The sequence below is a fragment of the Drosophila takahashii genome, chromosome 2R, assembly GCF_030179915.1.
Source record: "Drosophila takahashii strain IR98-3 E-12201 chromosome 2R, DtakHiC1v2, whole genome shotgun sequence".
Classification (NCBI taxonomy): domain Eukaryota; kingdom Metazoa; phylum Arthropoda; class Insecta; order Diptera; family Drosophilidae; genus Drosophila; species Drosophila takahashii.
In genome coordinates, this window is record NC_091679.1 from 17,469,061 (window position 1) to 17,484,835 (window position 15,775).

The 15,775-nt window shown below is 40.1% G+C and overlaps 2 protein-coding genes across 2 annotated transcripts; both read right to left on the reverse strand.

The window, feature by feature from the left end:
* Nucleotides 1-4,089: 4,089 nt before the first annotated feature.
* On the reverse strand, nucleotides 4,090-5,380 carry LOC138912190 (uncharacterized). Its single transcript, XM_070212055.1, has 4 exons — nucleotides 5,338-5,380; nucleotides 4,968-5,226; nucleotides 4,661-4,883; nucleotides 4,090-4,386 (listed from the first exon to the last, which is right to left on the reverse strand). Exons 1-4 carry the CDS (start codon nucleotides 5,378-5,380, stop codon nucleotides 4,090-4,092), a joined length of 822 nt encoding a protein of 273 aa, XP_070068156.1.
* A 724-nt stretch (nucleotides 5,381-6,104) lies between these two features.
* On the reverse strand, nucleotides 6,105-7,193 carry LOC123002521 (uncharacterized). The gene has a single exon (XM_044392831.1). It carries the CDS (start codon nucleotides 7,191-7,193, stop codon nucleotides 6,105-6,107), a length of 1,089 nt encoding a protein of 362 aa, XP_044248766.1.
* Between the last annotated feature and the right edge of the window lie 8,582 nt (nucleotides 7,194-15,775).

A 15,775-nucleotide genomic window follows, 5' to 3' on the forward strand; every position in this document is an offset into this window, starting at 1 on the left:
CCCAACCAAAGATATTATAAACACTAAGATGTGTAACGAGGAGCAAGAAAATGTACGGAGGCAGCGTCATTTTTGTCACATGCGACTCACACGTATTCAGTCTATTTTTAGAATGTCGTTTCTTGAATTCTCACTCTCTCGCTCACTTGCTCTCTCGCTCTCAAAACTCCGCGCTGCAGAAAAGTCAAAATTCAATTTTTTAAACAAAAAAGCAAGCACACAATCCCTAGAAAGAAATGATTTACACCGAAATCATTCAATCCTTTTATGGTCTTTACCTTTCTTTCAATTTTAAAAATTGTTGTTTTCAATCGGAGTTGAACTCGGTCCGACAAGATCCGCAGTTGAGCGACTACACCCTGTAACGGCGGCTGTAGCGACTAACGTCAGACCCAGCCTCAACGTATACTACGTTTAACGTGACGAACCAAGCCTTGCCACCCAGTCTAAATCTAGGTTGCCGTAGGTCAAACAGGTGACTCTGGGTTGCACCGGAAAAAAGCCGACGCGGCGTGGCTCGAATTCTAGCACGTTCTTCTGTAAAAACCCTTCAAGCGATCAAGACGTATTTCAACGAATCAGTGAGCCGTCCGTGGAAACGTGAGTTAAGGAGAAGCTTTCCTACATACGCGCCTAACTAAATCGCGCTCCGCGCTTGAGTCGCGCTTTTTAAACATACCCCTGGCCGCGTGTCGCTAAAATTACGACAGTTTGCCAACGTTTTGCTCGGCAGCACTTGCGAGAGGAGCCTATCAACCGAATCCCGACGCCCTCCCAGAGAAGGATTTTCCTGCAGCTTGGACCAACCCGATCGCGCTCAGCGCTTGAGTCGCGTTTTCTAATCCAAATTCGGATCATCCAGACAACTGCCACCAGAAGCACCCCACGGATAAAAGTCGGAAAGTGGCCGCCCCGAGGAGAACCCTAGTCAGAAAATCGCATTGGTGTGCACTCCTGACCGAAATCGTAAGGCGGTTGTCCAAGGAGCACCACGATCGCTGCCCGCCACGGCCATTGGCAGCCGCCAACCAGAAGACCGAAAATCTGCCGCCCAAAGCATTCACCACGGCAATATATATATGTATATATATACATGTAAGTCACACGAATCCCAAGATTGGTCACATAACCTCTACAGCATTCCAAACCACGTGCAGGTTGAAAATTTTCCATCGCGTCTAACGGACGAAGAGGGAGAAAAAGGAGAAGAGAACGATAACGGCTTCCGAAGCACTGGAACGAGGTGGAACTGGAACGTGGAACAGCAAAGCAAATACAAAAAGGAGCCAACTCAACACAGAGAAAATAACCGGACTGTAAGCGATAAAGATGCAAGATAAAAGAAATTAAACAGAACCCAAATTAAGTGAAACTAAGCATAGTTAAATATAAATAATGTGAGAAATAAGGAAATTCAATGAAGTGCTGAAAAGAGAGAAATCAAAATACATAGTTATAAATTTGTCAAAAGGTGAAACTCCTAAAAAAATACCAAATCTCGGCTGTGCGCGATTTAAGTCAAAGAAATGAAGTAAAGTAAAATAAAATCAGTTAATTCTTAATAAAGTAGGAAGAGAAATATGAAGTTTGTGCACAGGCCGACAGGTCAAAAGAAAGAAATGTAAAATGTAGAGAAGAGAATTTACACTGAAAGAAATATTATTTTTTTTGTTTTCTTTTTCATACCCTTTCGGGGAAGTTTCTCTATATAATTTTATTGTGAAGAAAACAGTAGCGACTGAGTACCGTGTAATTCAATGATCTAGCTAACGAAAACGAAGGAGTGGATTTAATGTAATTTTAGAGAAGTGCTCGATAATCTGGTTTATTATTTCTCACGCTGAATCTATAGGTGATCCGCCCTACTCCCTTCGCAGCCAACCTACGCCAAGTGTTCGACCTCTTCGACAAGGAGAATGCTGGGTAAGTTGTTATAAGAAATAATGCGACAGAAATTTACCATATTATTCGAGCTCAATTCATATATTGCCTTTAACCTTTAAGAGAAATCAAATGAAATAATATCTATGTTAAATAATACAACAAAATCTTAGCCGTTCTCCAGCCGTTTATGTTTTCCTTTCTTCCGGTTTTCTTGCGCCCAGTCAAACCCCGCAGGGTCACCCTGATGTAAATATTAGACAGGTTAATTGTATTTTCTCGTTTTTTTCCTAAAGTATAAGTTGGTCTATTCGTCGCTGAATAAAACCAAAACCATTGAATGTCCTTTAGACACGCTTGTCAGGCTAATGTAAGGAATCCACACTGTATTTCAGCTTTCGCACATCCGTAATTTTAGCGTAAATAACCATGTATAAAAATCTTTCTAGCGGCTCAAATATAACGAACATGAACGCTTAAATTTTGAACAACTAACTCCACAAGTGATTCCTCGGGCGTAGATGGACAAAGGGGTCACCAGAGCCATGCTCTAGGGGGTGATCAAGGTAGGGTGGGCATTTAACAACCACAACAACATCTGTGGCTTCGTTTCTACCTAATTTCTTTCTCGCCTTGCTTTCTTCGTAAGCACGCTCAATTCTGGACTTATAAATAATAATGAGTAGCAAGTGTACGATCCGTCCACGAAAGACCTTCACCCCCAACGCCGACGAGAGATAGCCGGAATCTAAAGCGTGCCCCGCAAGGACGGATCGGTAGCCTCAACCTCACACAACTAACTGTTACACGCTACAGAGATAATTAATTATTATTAATAAGAAAAAGTGGCGCCCAACGTGGGGCCTCTGCTATGCAAACTATACAATAAAAACCAACGGAGCTATAATTTGTTTCCAATTAATTTCCCATTAATTGGACGTCCGATTTTTAAATTTATTTCGAAATTCAGAAGTATTTAAAAAATAAAATCCCTAAGAGTAAGTGGTAATATTTCAAAAAACACCGAAGCTAGGACTTTTTTGTTTTTTTTTCCGATCCTTCCTATGGGAGCTATAAGATATACGGCCCTGTTCTAGTTTTCACTTCCGAAAGATTCACACGGATTCGAATTTCCAAGACCTGTTCCAAGACTTTCGAAAGAACTGTACGAAATCGAATTTCCCTCAGTTGTTACTCTGTTAACTTACGAAAAATTCACAAGGAAACTTTCCGCCAAGCATATGACAGGCGGATTTAAATTCGGCAGTATAAAAATGAATTATTTAAATAAACTCCGCGATAGCTTTATAGTCAATAATATTTTTATGCAGAGTTCCTAATTGCATCATCGGAATCGAAATTAGTTGCATATATGACTTATTAATACTTATTTTGTGGTTGAACCTTAAAACCCGGTAAATTCTAGCCTTAAAAATTAATGCAAATCCGCCGCCCTTGTTCTAAATTCCGATCAGATTTGGTTATTTTGCTTATTTCGCCATGTCAACATGGCTTCACCAGGTGCCGATCTACTACCACCAATTTGCTTGAGTTTACCTCATTAGTAAACCGTGGCTTTCTCCATAAGCAACAAACTGATGTTATTTATACGGATTTTTCCAAAGCATTTGACTCGGTAAACCACTGTGTACTTATAAAAAAACTTAATCTTATGGGGTTCCCTCCAAAGTTGTTAGCGTGGTTACTTTCATACCTCACAGACCGCTGTCAGAGGGTGAAATATAATGATATAACGTCCAAAACTATAAATGTTTTCTCTGGTGTACCTCAAGGAAGTCATTTGGGACCCTTATTATTTGGCTTGTTGATTAACGACTTACCTCAAGTTATTAAGTCCGCAACTGTTTTAATGTTTGCTGACGACGTTAAACTGTGTGTGTCTATGTGATTACCGGATTCTTGTTCTCGTCTTCAATTAGATCTTGACTATTTACAGACTTGGTGCAAACTCAATAATTTATATCTATAATCTAATTGCGCTGGCGCAGCCAGCGGTTTCAAGCGACAACGAACGACTGACTCCCACGAGCAGTGCGAACAATTACAAGAGTTCCGAAGTTACAAGCTTATTAGTATAAGAGTAACCGACTTAAATGCGAATATTAACATTTGTTTTGTTTACAATTCAGATAATTCTTTTCATTTTTAAATTCATATTTTTCTATTTTTAATAATTACAAAATAAGGCTACTGATCCAACATTCCGACCCCGTTAAAGGCCTCCGGCGCTTTAACTTCCTCGTTTGTGCTGCTTATTGGCAGCAACGCCAGTTTGTGGATTGAGCGCTTGATGAGGCCTCCAAACGTCTGAATTTCGGCGACACGAACTCTGCCGTACTCGCCGAATACTGTTGCCACCACGCGCCCTGTAAGCCACCGTTGCGGCGGCAGATTGTCCTCGTGGACGAGAACAAGGCACCCAATCTTTAGATCGGGGCCCTCGATGCTCCATTTGTTTCGCTGCTGCAGGCTGGCCAGGTAATCCTTGGACCAGCTTGGTCAAAACTGCTGCTTGAGCGCAGACAGCATTCGCCACCGCTTCAAATATCCGAAGCTTGCCTTGCTGCAGATTTCGTTTGTTTCGGATTCTGGCGGCAGCTTAAGAAGAGGCTGACCGATGAGCAAATGTCCTGGTGTGAGAGCTTCTCCATCGTTGGGGTCGTTGCCAGGCGACGCAATCGGACGAGAATTGAGCAGCGCTTTTACCTCCACTAGGTGGGTGCTCAACTCGTCTGCTGTGAGCTTGGCGTTGCCGAACCCTCGCAGCTGGCTTGACGGCTGCCTCCCATAGCCCGCCGAAGTGTGGTGACCTCGGTGGGATGAACGACCACTCGACGCCCCCCTGAGCCGCGTACATCGTCAGCTGATCCTTGTTCCGGTGAAACGCTACGTGCAGCTCTTCGAGAACCTTGCTCGCTCCCACGAAGTTGGTGGCGTTGTCGCTGTAGACCTTCTCCGGAAGACCTCTCCGTCCGACGAACCTTTTGAATACAGATAAGAAGCTGTCAGTAGATAAATCAACAACGAGCTCAAGATGAACAGCCTTTGACGAAAAACAAACAAACACAGCCACATAAGTCTTTATTGGGGGTTTTCCACGGAGCTTCAACGAGACATAGAATGGACCGCAGAAGTCTACCCCACAAATCAAAAAGGGTCGAGCTTTCCTAACCCAATCGGCGGGCAAATCGCCCATTATCTGACCAAGTAGCTTGGGCTTATAACGGAAACAGTGGACGTAGCTACGGACAATCCTTGTACACGCCTCTCGCGCGTTGATAAGCCAAATCTGCTGCCTCAAGATGGATACCATCACTTTGGCACCTGCATGATAATGAGTCTGATGCAAATTGCGAAGAAAGAGGGTAACAAATTGTGACTTTTGAGACAGCAATAATTTGGCATCATAACGAATAGGCGCATTACTCAACCTACCTCCAACACGAATTAATCGAAAGGTCATACCATCAAGCTCCATTGTGTGTATGAAAGGATTTAGACGTTGAAGATGTGGGGCCAAACATTCTGATTTCTCTAACTTAATGCATTCTGAACCAAACTCAAGGTTCTGAAGTACTTGGACCAGCCTAACGAACGATATTTTTAGTTCTTGTGCCGAAATATTCACGTCTCGACGCCGCTTTTTCCCTTGAATGAACCGATTTACGTATGCCATGATCCGAAGTAGTTTATTGTACGACGAGCATCTTCCAATAAGATCAGTAAACACGTTAGGTTGGCTTTTTGTTACGGAACACACTGCCACGCTTTTCTTGTTCTCGGACAGCTGTAAATCAGGTGAAACTTCAATCTGATAAAGACGAGGCCACTCGTCTTGACTTCTGAGCAAGAATTCTGGTCCATTTTCCCACAGACTTCAAACTTCAAACCATCTATGTCTGTTCCACGTGACACCAAATCGGCCGGATTCTCTTCAGTAGGCACATGACGTCAGACTACATTTTCTGAAAGCTCTTGGATCTCAGACACTCTGTTTGCAGCAAACGTTGCTAATGTGGATGGATCCCTTTTCAACCAATATAACGTGACTTGAGAGTCCGACCAGAAATTTATGCATTCCAACTTAAAGTTGTTAAGCAAGGGAGCTACTTGAGCCCATAGCTTAGCGAGAAGATGCGCTGCACACAACTCGAGCCTTGGAATTGACTTTGTTTTAAGGGGAGACACTCGAGACTTGGCGGTTAGCAGTCTCGATAGACCAGTTGTCCCAACCATGGTACGGATATATATTCAACAGCCGTAGGCCTCACTCGCATCTGCAAAGCCGTGGATATGGACAGTTTCATAAGCAGACAGATATATCGAGGTATGGAGATCTTGTCTAGTTCTAGAAAATTCTGCTTGAACCTATTCCAGCTGGTATGCAATCTCATGGGAACTGACTCGTCCCAATCCAATTTTTGTCGCCACAGTTCCTGAAGCAAGATCTTCGCTCTAGTTATCAACGGACACAATAGGCCCAAGGGATCAAACAACCGAGCTATGACGGACAAAATGTTGCGTTTTGTTGCTGGCAACGAATCAAACGAATCCTCCAAGCTATAATGAAAAACGTCATTCTGAGGATTCCATCTCATACCAAGTGTTTTTATGGAAGCGGAAGGGTCAACTTTAAGAGATTTGTCTGGCCCTCTATTATCCAGCAGACTAGGATGATTTGTGGCCCATTTGGCCAGATCAAAGCCTTCGAATTTCAAGACCTCAGTTACTTCTCTACGAATGGTTTCCAACTCTTCTAAACTGCTGGCTCCTGTGAGCATATCGTCAACATAGAAGTCGCTTGAAATCACCTCTGAAGCAATAGGATGTGATTCAGCATAAATCTTTGATAGCTCAAAGAGACAACGGATGGCCAAAAACGGAGCTGAGGCTGTCCCATACGTAACAGTGTTGAGACGATAGGTTTGGAGAGCTTGTGTCGATTTCTCCCTCCACAAGATAAGTTGAAAGTCCCGATTTTCTGCGGCAATGTTAACTTGCCTATATATCTTTGAGATATCAGCCGTTAAGGCATACTTGTTCAATCGAAATCTTGCTAGAATAGCGTAAAGCTCCCTCTGAATAGTTGCACCCACCATTAAAGTCTCATTTAGTGAGACCGAGGTTGACGTCTTACTCGATGCGTCGAATACAACTCGAAACTTTGTGGAGCTACTTTCAGGTCTCAGGACACATTGATGCGGTATATAGTAGTGGTGTCCTGGAGGAGGGGTTGGTAGTAATGACATATGTCCAAGAGCAAGGTACTCTTTCATGAAGTCTTGATACATGTCATGTAACTCGGCTCCAACGCAAAAAATCTGCGCTTTGCCGTTGCGATGGATAAGCCAAGAACGCTTGGATCTGTTTTAAATGGCAGTTTCACTTCAAAACGACCTGACGATAGCCTGCGTACGGTTTGATTGAAGTTTTGTTCGCACGCAAATTGTTCAGCTGTATAGGCAGCCTTCGATCTCTCAGCGACTTGTTCTAAGTCCCAAAATCGCTCGACCAGAGAGTCGAGAGAACCAATATTTTCTTTGACCGTGACGCTACACACCTGAGCTCTATTCGATGCATGCTGAGTATATTTACCCGAAACAATCCATTCCAATAAAGTCTTCTGAATTAACGGATGTTGGGAACCTAGCTTTATTTGGCCTACACTCAATAGTTCGAAAAAGGATTCTGCTCCAATTAGTAAGTCCACTTTTGCGGGCTTGTAGAATGTAGGGTCTGCCAGCTTAATGCTTGCTGGAATACTCCATTGCGCAAAGTTGACTTCATGGTCGGGTTGATATGTGAAATCGATCTTATCACCCAGAAATCGGTATCAAAAGTGTGAGAATTAACGCGAGAATGAATAGACATTTGGACTTTGTGTCGTACTACCGAATCATTCTTCCCAACCATGGTAATATTTAAGCACGAATCTTCTCTCCTTAACCGTAAACGCTGTGCTAAATCCTCGGCCATGAAGTTTATTTGCGAACCAGAATCTAACAAAGCTCGTGCTAATTGGAACTGTCCGAATCTATCCCGTACCTTTACTACTTTACTACTTTACTGCAGTAGCAAGAATAACGTGATCACTACTAGCAACATGACTTGAATACGCTTGATTAGGATGGTCTGAAGCTACTGACGTTGTACGTGATGCCACTTGAGGCGTTGACGCCGAACTAGCTGGATGGTGTTCTAACCCGTAAGAAGAGTATGATGGGGTTTGGAGCAAACTCCACATTTTGCAGCTTTACATTTCTTTACTGAGTGTCCTTCATTTAGACAATTAATGCACAAACGATTGTGTTTGGCAAAATCGAAACGCTGAGTAACTGGAAGGGCACTGAAAGCTTGACACTTGCCCAAAGTATGATTCGTTGCTGAGCAATATCGACATTTTGACTCAGTCCGGCGATCTTTTTTTGTGCATGAAAAAGACGACTTTGAATACCCTTTATTAGAACCTTGGGTAGGCTTTTCCTTACTTTTGGTTGATTCCTCAGCAGCTAAATACTGATACCGCCGATTTAACTGAATCGCACAATCGGACCATGTCGGTAAATTATTATAATCGAGCTGTTCTTCAAAACGAGATTTTGTTGCATTATCTACCTTGGACATTGCTATATGAATAAATATTGCATTATTGATCTCCTTTTCACTGCTCAATGACTGCAATGATGCATAAAGAGCCGACATCTCATCGATAAGAGACCTCAAGCCCGAAGCAGAGGGTTTTACTGCATGGGGAATGTCAAACAGTTGCGAAATTGTATCGAAAAATATCAAACATTTATTGTCATAAACTAACGCCTTTTCGTAATTACTGTCCGAAATTTAAAATGCCTTCACAGTTCCCAACGCATCATCAGTGAGACACGAACGCAAATGGTTGAATTTTTCAACGTTTGTTAGAGATGAATCATTATGGACCAAACTCTCAAACAGATTTATAAAGTTTTTAAACTCAGCATGCTTTCCACTAAACTTGGGAAGGCTCATTTTAGGTAACTGGGACAAATGACGTTGAACACTGCTATCCCCTTGAATAAGTTTCTGTGAATCGTTTTCTTTTATTGCGGACCGATATGAAGCCTTTGTAATAATACACATATCCTCAACCGACGCTCTTAAATCATTACTTGGGTAAAGAACATCGATTTCTGCCTGGATATCCTTAAATTTTTGCAATAAGTTTCAAGCAGCTGCATTCGGTATTCAATTTTAAATTTATCGAAAGAAATAGTTTTTTTATCGAAAGCCGTTTTCATTCGCCTAATGTCACTCATAACCCTTTCGTGTTTTTGCATTGTCGACAGCATTTTTTTTGTTGCTTTGGAATTGACTTCCTTTACAGCAAATTCCTCCTCTTTATCACTCATTTTGACAATTATTCGAATTTATTTCAACTCAATACAAATATGAATGTCTGATGCAAGGGTTAAATTAATCTCTTTCGTAATATTGATGCCGATGTAATTAATTTTAAACGGTTACCCAAATATTAAAAGAAGCCGAAAATATTTTATTTGGGTTATGTAAAGGGTTAATAAATTCAATTATGTTATATGTCTGCAGGTGTTATACCAACACGCAGCGCCAACATGTAATAATAATTTAATTTTCTTCGACAAATAAATGTGTCAATTATTTTTTGTGGACATACATATGTAGGGGTGAATATATGTTCGAAGCGCTAAAGTTCACTGCCCCTTTTTCGCCGGTGCCTACAAAATGTTATGTACTGTTTGAGAGGCACTGCAACAGTAAGTATTGCTATAAAATAACTGCTCTGTAACTGGGTACTGTACTGCACATAGCCGCTTCAGTTATAGCTGTACTGTTTGCACTGCCAAAAAATATGCCATGGCTTATGCAGCATACCAAATTTTCCAGAACTTCACAAACATTTTTCACACGCAATATTTTTGTCAAAGGCAGTTCACTTTTATTTATTTGGTTTAGATGTGTTATTTTGTAAATTGGTTTTCCAATTTACAGAGTGCCAAAAATATAAAACAGTTGCTGGAGTGGGCAACGTTTTTTGCAAAGTACTTTCACAAAGGGTGGATTGCTCGATAATTTAATTGTTGGCACTTAATACCTTATTACTTGGCATGATTACCAAAACTTTCCTCGATGAGTCGACTCCAACTGCTGCGGCGAATCCCGCCAGCTAGGTAATGTTCCCAAATGGAAAAATTGAATACGTGGCGAAACGACGAAAATGCACTTTATATGATCAATTTTCCGACGCGAATTTCCACGAAAATGCTATAGGCGTAGTCCCTGTTCGGGCGCCATGAAAATCCGTGAGATTTTTCACGGAAAAGAATATTTTACAAATGCGACTACGTTAAGCAACCTAGCTGGGGATTTTCCACTCGAACGAAAAACAGAGCAGCAGTCCAATTTTAATCCATTTATTGCGCTCGCGCAGCCAGCGGTTTCAAGCGATAACGAACGACTGACTCCAACGAGCAGTGCGAACAATTACAAGAGTTCCGAAGTTACAAGCTTATCAGTATAAGAGTAAGCGACTCAGCTATGTGGTGATCCCTAACAAATAAGGGAAATTTAGTAGTGTTAACGGGAAATCCGATAATGTTAACAAATTCACTTCCGAGTGAAAACTGGAACAGGCCGGATAGTTGTCCGATTCGTTCGTTTTCGACTTATATACTACCTGCAATAGAATGAAGACTTTTGGTAAAGTTTCAAGCCAATAGCTTCAGAACTGAGAGACTAGCTTGCGTAGAAACGGACGGACAGAAAGACGGACGAATGGACATGGCTAGATCGACTCGTCTAGTGATGCTGATCAAGAATATATATACTTTATGGGGTCGGAAACCTCTCCTTCACTGCGTTGCAAACTTCTGACTGAAATCATAATACCCTCAGCAAGGGTATAAAAATATTTTTCCTGCCTCCGCAACTGCAACACTGCTCACAGCTATTGTGGATACAAAAAAATCATAAATGGTTCAACACTTATAAAAAACTCCACGGAAATTACGTTTTTTTTTAGATTATTATGTTAATAAGTTTCGATTTTTTGACTATCGATACATGTCAGAAGCCACGTATCCTGTATCAAGAAAAGGTAGCGTACTATTTTTAAGCTACCTGATACCTGATCACTGATGCAAAATTCTTGCATCTTGATTAGTAATCTTGTGCGATCAGCAGAACTATCGTAAGAAATCCATCAATGATCAGGTACCATGTTGTTCTGCTGAACGCGCCCAATGATTTTTGATTTTTCAGTATTTAAATAAAACTAATTCCCTGAGTTTTATTATATCGATCAAAGTGATAAAAATTGTTTTAAAAATTTGGCATATTGATTTTTTGATGTGCATAAAGTTAGGTTTTAAAATACACGGGGGTGACACAAAAAGTAAGGGGGAAATGAGGTTTCTATCTGGATCTCTGGCAGTAGAATGCAGAACAAAATCCACTGGTTTTTCGACTTGCAGCATTATAGACTTTCCACACGTACTCAGTTATGGTTTTTCCCTACTTGCAATGTCTGCTTTTCCGCACCTTCTCAGTTTTGGTTTTCCACTCCTTGGAATATATGTTTTTCCAGACCCTCGCAGTTTTGGTTTTGCACTGCTTTGCAGTATCTGAATGCCTGAAGCATTACCGGTTTTTGCTTGGCCGAATGCAGTTCTTAGGTATCCATGTCTTGTCTGTCTTCTAAAAATATCAAAAATAATTAAGATTTGAATGTAAGACCACACACAAAAAAAAAACTTGGTAAATCAACTGTAATAATTGTCAAACAGGCCCCAACCAAAGATATTATAAACACTAAGATGTGTAACGAGGAGCAAGAAAATGTACGGAGGCAGCGTCATTTTTGTCACATGCGACTCACACGTATTCAGTCTATTTTTAGAATGCCGTTTCTTGAATTCTCACTCTCTCGCTCACTTGCTCTCTCGCTCTCAAAACTCCGCGCTGCAGAAAAGTCAAAATTCAATTTTTGTCTCATTTGTTGATTCTTGAATTATGTTGCCGAAAAGGAATCGTCCTAAAAGGCACATTGCGCACAACATTTCAAAAAGGGCTGTGGCGCATTGCGTTAGTTGGTGGCCCGCGAATAAAGCGATTGAGGTTCGAGTCCACTCTGAGGCGAAGTGGTTTTATTTTTATCTTCATTTTTGTTTTATTTTACTTTGTTTTTGTTTTTTTTTTAATTGTTTGCTTTGTTTTTCAATTTTTTTTTTGTTTTTTTTTGTTTGTTTTTAATTTTTTTTGTATTTTTTTGATTGTTTTTAATTTTTTTTTAGGTTTTTGTTTGTTTTTAATTTTTTTTTGTAGTTTTTTGTTTGTTTTTAATTTTTTATGAAATCCGCATACGAGTTTACTTTTATAATTTAATTTAATTTTTATTTTTTATTGAATTATACAATTTAAATGCAATTCAGGGACTAAAAATAACAATAATTTTATTTTTTAAACAAAAAAGCAAGCACACAATCCCTAGAAAGAAATGATTTACACCGAAATCATTCAACCCATTAATGGTATTCACCTTTCTTTCAATTTTTAAAATTTATATCTAATGAACAATGTTTAAAAAAAAAATTACTTTTAAAAAAAATGTTGTTTTCAATCGGAGTTGAACTCGGTCCGACATGATCCGCAATTGAGCGACTACACCCTGTAACGGCGCCTGTAGCGACTAATGTCAGACCCAGCCTCAACGTATACTACGTTTAACGTGCCGAACCAAGCCTTGCCACCCAGTCTAAATCTCGGTTGACGTGAGTTAAGGAGAAGCTTTCCTACATCCGCGCATAACTAAATCGCGCTCCGCGCTTGAGTCGCGCTTTTTGAACCCCTGGCCGCGTGTCACGAAAATTTCGACAGTTTGCCAACGTTTTGTTCGGCAGCACTTGCGAAAGGAGCCTATCAACCGAGTCCCGACACCCTCCCAGAGAAGGATTTTCCTGCAGCTTGGACCAACCCGACCGCGCTCAGCGCTTGAGTCGCGTTTTGTAATCCAAATCGCAGCCGCGCTACAGCAGTGATTGCGACGATTTCTAGTCATTCGGATCACCCAGACAACTGCCACCAGAAGCACCCCACGGATAAAAGTCGGAAAGTGGCCGCCCCTAGGAGCACCCTCGTCAGAAAATCGCATTGGTGTGCACTCCTGACCGAAATCGTAAGGCGGTTGTCCAAGGAGCACCACGATCGCTGCCCGCCACGGCCATTGGCAGCCGCCAACCAGAAGACCGAAAATCTGCCGCCCAAAGCATTCGCCACGGCAATATATATATGTATATATATACATGTAAGTCACACGAATCCCAAGATTGGTCACATAACCTCTACAGCATTCCAAACCACGTGCAGGTTGAAAATTTTCCATCGCGTCTAACGGACGAAGAGGGAGAAAAAGGAGAAGAGAACGATAACGGCTTCCGAAGCACTGGAACGAGGTGGAACTGGAACGTGGAACAGCAAAGCAAATACAAAAAGGAGCCAACTCAACACAGAGAAAATAACCGGACTATAAACGATAAAGATGCAAGATAAAAGAAATTAAACAGAACCCAAATTAAGTGAAACTAAGCATAGTTAAATATAAATAATGTGAGAAATAAGGAAATTCAATGAAGTGCTGAAAAGAGAGAAATCAAAATACATAGTTATAAATTTGTCAAAAGGTGAAACTCCTAAAAAAATACCAAATCTCGGCTGTGCGCGATTTAAGTCAAAGAAATCAAATAAAAACACCTCTTAACGAGGTAAAAAACTAGTGACGATCGCGCCTTCAACATACAAAAGTTCTGATATCAGCATTTGTGACGAAAAATTATTACACTCGTCATTAAATAGACTTTCTAATATTTTCTCTTTCGGCCCGCCCTAGCAAACTATTCCAGTCTTTTTCCCTTCACAGGCATTTTCTATTGCAGCGTGCCGAATGTATTAATGTATTTATGAAACCCTCATGTACATATTTGGCGCGCAAAAATTCCGTATGTAGAAACATTGACTATATATTGTGCATATGTATATGCCGTTTGTTTACGTACGTACGGCATTTTTGCGCGCCAAATAAACTTTGGTTTCATAAATAAATTGATGTAGTGATGGGAACATACATACGTGCACAAAATTATATAAAATAAAACTGCGATTAGTTTTCATTCTCAAATATGTTCCGACTATTACAGTTTCGAAACGAAACAATACAATGACGTGTAGATGTGGTGGATTTAGCTTATTTCAGTGTCGCAATCAGATTTGGCTATTTTAAATCAGAGCAATGTTTAATACCTATGTAAGTACCTTAATATTTCCAAAGGTATATAAAAATATGTAGCTAGGTAAGGTAAAAGGTACTCAATTATTTTTATACCTAGGTAAGGTAAAAGGTACCACTAAATTGTACCTAGGTACGTACCTAGGTAAAAGTATCTAGGTATGTCAACACTGCTTTTAAACGATGTATAGCACATTTCGGTACCTTTAGTAGTGTAGAACTTACAAACTAACGAAATTTAGCTATTTTTAGCTTTTCCTGCTAAAGTAGCGTCTTTTTCCACAAGTCGTAGAACAAAAGATTCCTATATGAAACTCTTAAGTGCAAATTTACTGATTCCATGACCCTAAAATACAGTTCGGATACCCTCCCACAAAATTCAATACTCAGAAGGGTTAATTGTTCGAGCTGGCAAAAGTGGCTATTTTCGAATAAAAATAACTTTTAAACGTGACTTTTTACAGTAATGTGTTATATACCAAAATTTAAGGAATCTCAAGGGCTATACAGTTTAAGGTTTTAAAGAAAATCGTTAGAGCCGTTTTTGAGAAAAATAAAAAAAAGCTAAAAGAAAAGTTTTAAAAAATTGTCTTTTTTTCATATTTTTTTAACTATTACATTTACACAAATTGCATATAGAAGGCGTTTATAGCATTTAAAAATACCTTTCAAATGAGATGCAGCACAAGCCTGTAGCTTTAGTAGTATAGAAGTTACGGCTTTCCGAATTTTAGCTACTTATAGCTGTTTTCCCGCTAAACTAGCGAGTTTTTCCAAAAGTGGTAGAACAAAAGTTTTTTATATCGATGTGATGAACGTCATATTAAATTTTCAAAACTTAAAAAACATGTTTTGGGCAAACTGACAAACTGACAAACAGAATTAAATTTTCATTTTGGGAAGAAGAAGAAAATCTTATTTTGGCTATAACTTTTGAACGGAGCGTCGGATTTTGACAAATGACCCCTCATTCGACGGGTATTTTCAAAAGGAATGCAACTAAAACATTGCGAGGGGGCATTTATCCCCACCCCCAACAGCTCCAAATTTCGAAATTTTCACTTTTTCACTTTCACCGCTCTCTCTCCCAAGCCAATTGATTTTCTTAAAGTCTTGGTATGCAATCCTTTAAGTTTTTGCAATACCTTTCGATAGGTGTATCATTCATTATGATCGGACCATCACAGTAGATTTTCATTTCTTCGTGTATATATAGTAGTCGCCTTCGCACACTCTCCTGGTGCGCTTCGTCATCAAAGAAATGAAGTAAAGTAAAATAAAATCAGTTAATTCTAAAGTTTTGCGAACGCGAAATAGAGTAGGAAGAGAAATTTGAAGTTTGCGCACAGGCCGACAGGTCAAAAGAAAGAAATGTAAAGTGAAGAGAAGAGAATTTACACTGAAAGAAATATTTTTTTTGTTTTTTTTTGTTTTCTTTTTCATACCCTTCCGGGGAAGTTTCTCTATATAGTTTTATTGTGAAGAAAACAGTAGCGACTGAGTACCGTGTAATTTAATGATCTAGCTAACGAAAACGAAGGAGTGGATTTAATGTAATTTTAGAGAAGTGCTCGATAATCT

Coding starts and splice junctions, on each gene's coding strand:
- LOC138912190 (XM_070212055.1), bottom strand. CDS start 5,380: ATGGAGCTTGATGGTATGACCTTTCGATTAATTCGTGTTGGAG. Junction 5,227..5,337: donor TCGATTAATTCGTGTTGGAG/GTAGGTTGAGTA, acceptor ATTATCATGCAG/GTGCCAAAGTGATGGTATCC. Junction 4,884..4,967: donor ATAAAGACTTATGTGGCTGT/GTTTGTTTGTTT, acceptor TGTATTCAAAAG/GTTCGTCGGACGGAGAGGTC.
- LOC123002521 (XM_044392831.1), bottom strand. CDS start 7,193: ATGTATCAAGACTTCATGAAAGAGTACCTTGCTCTTGGACATATGTCA.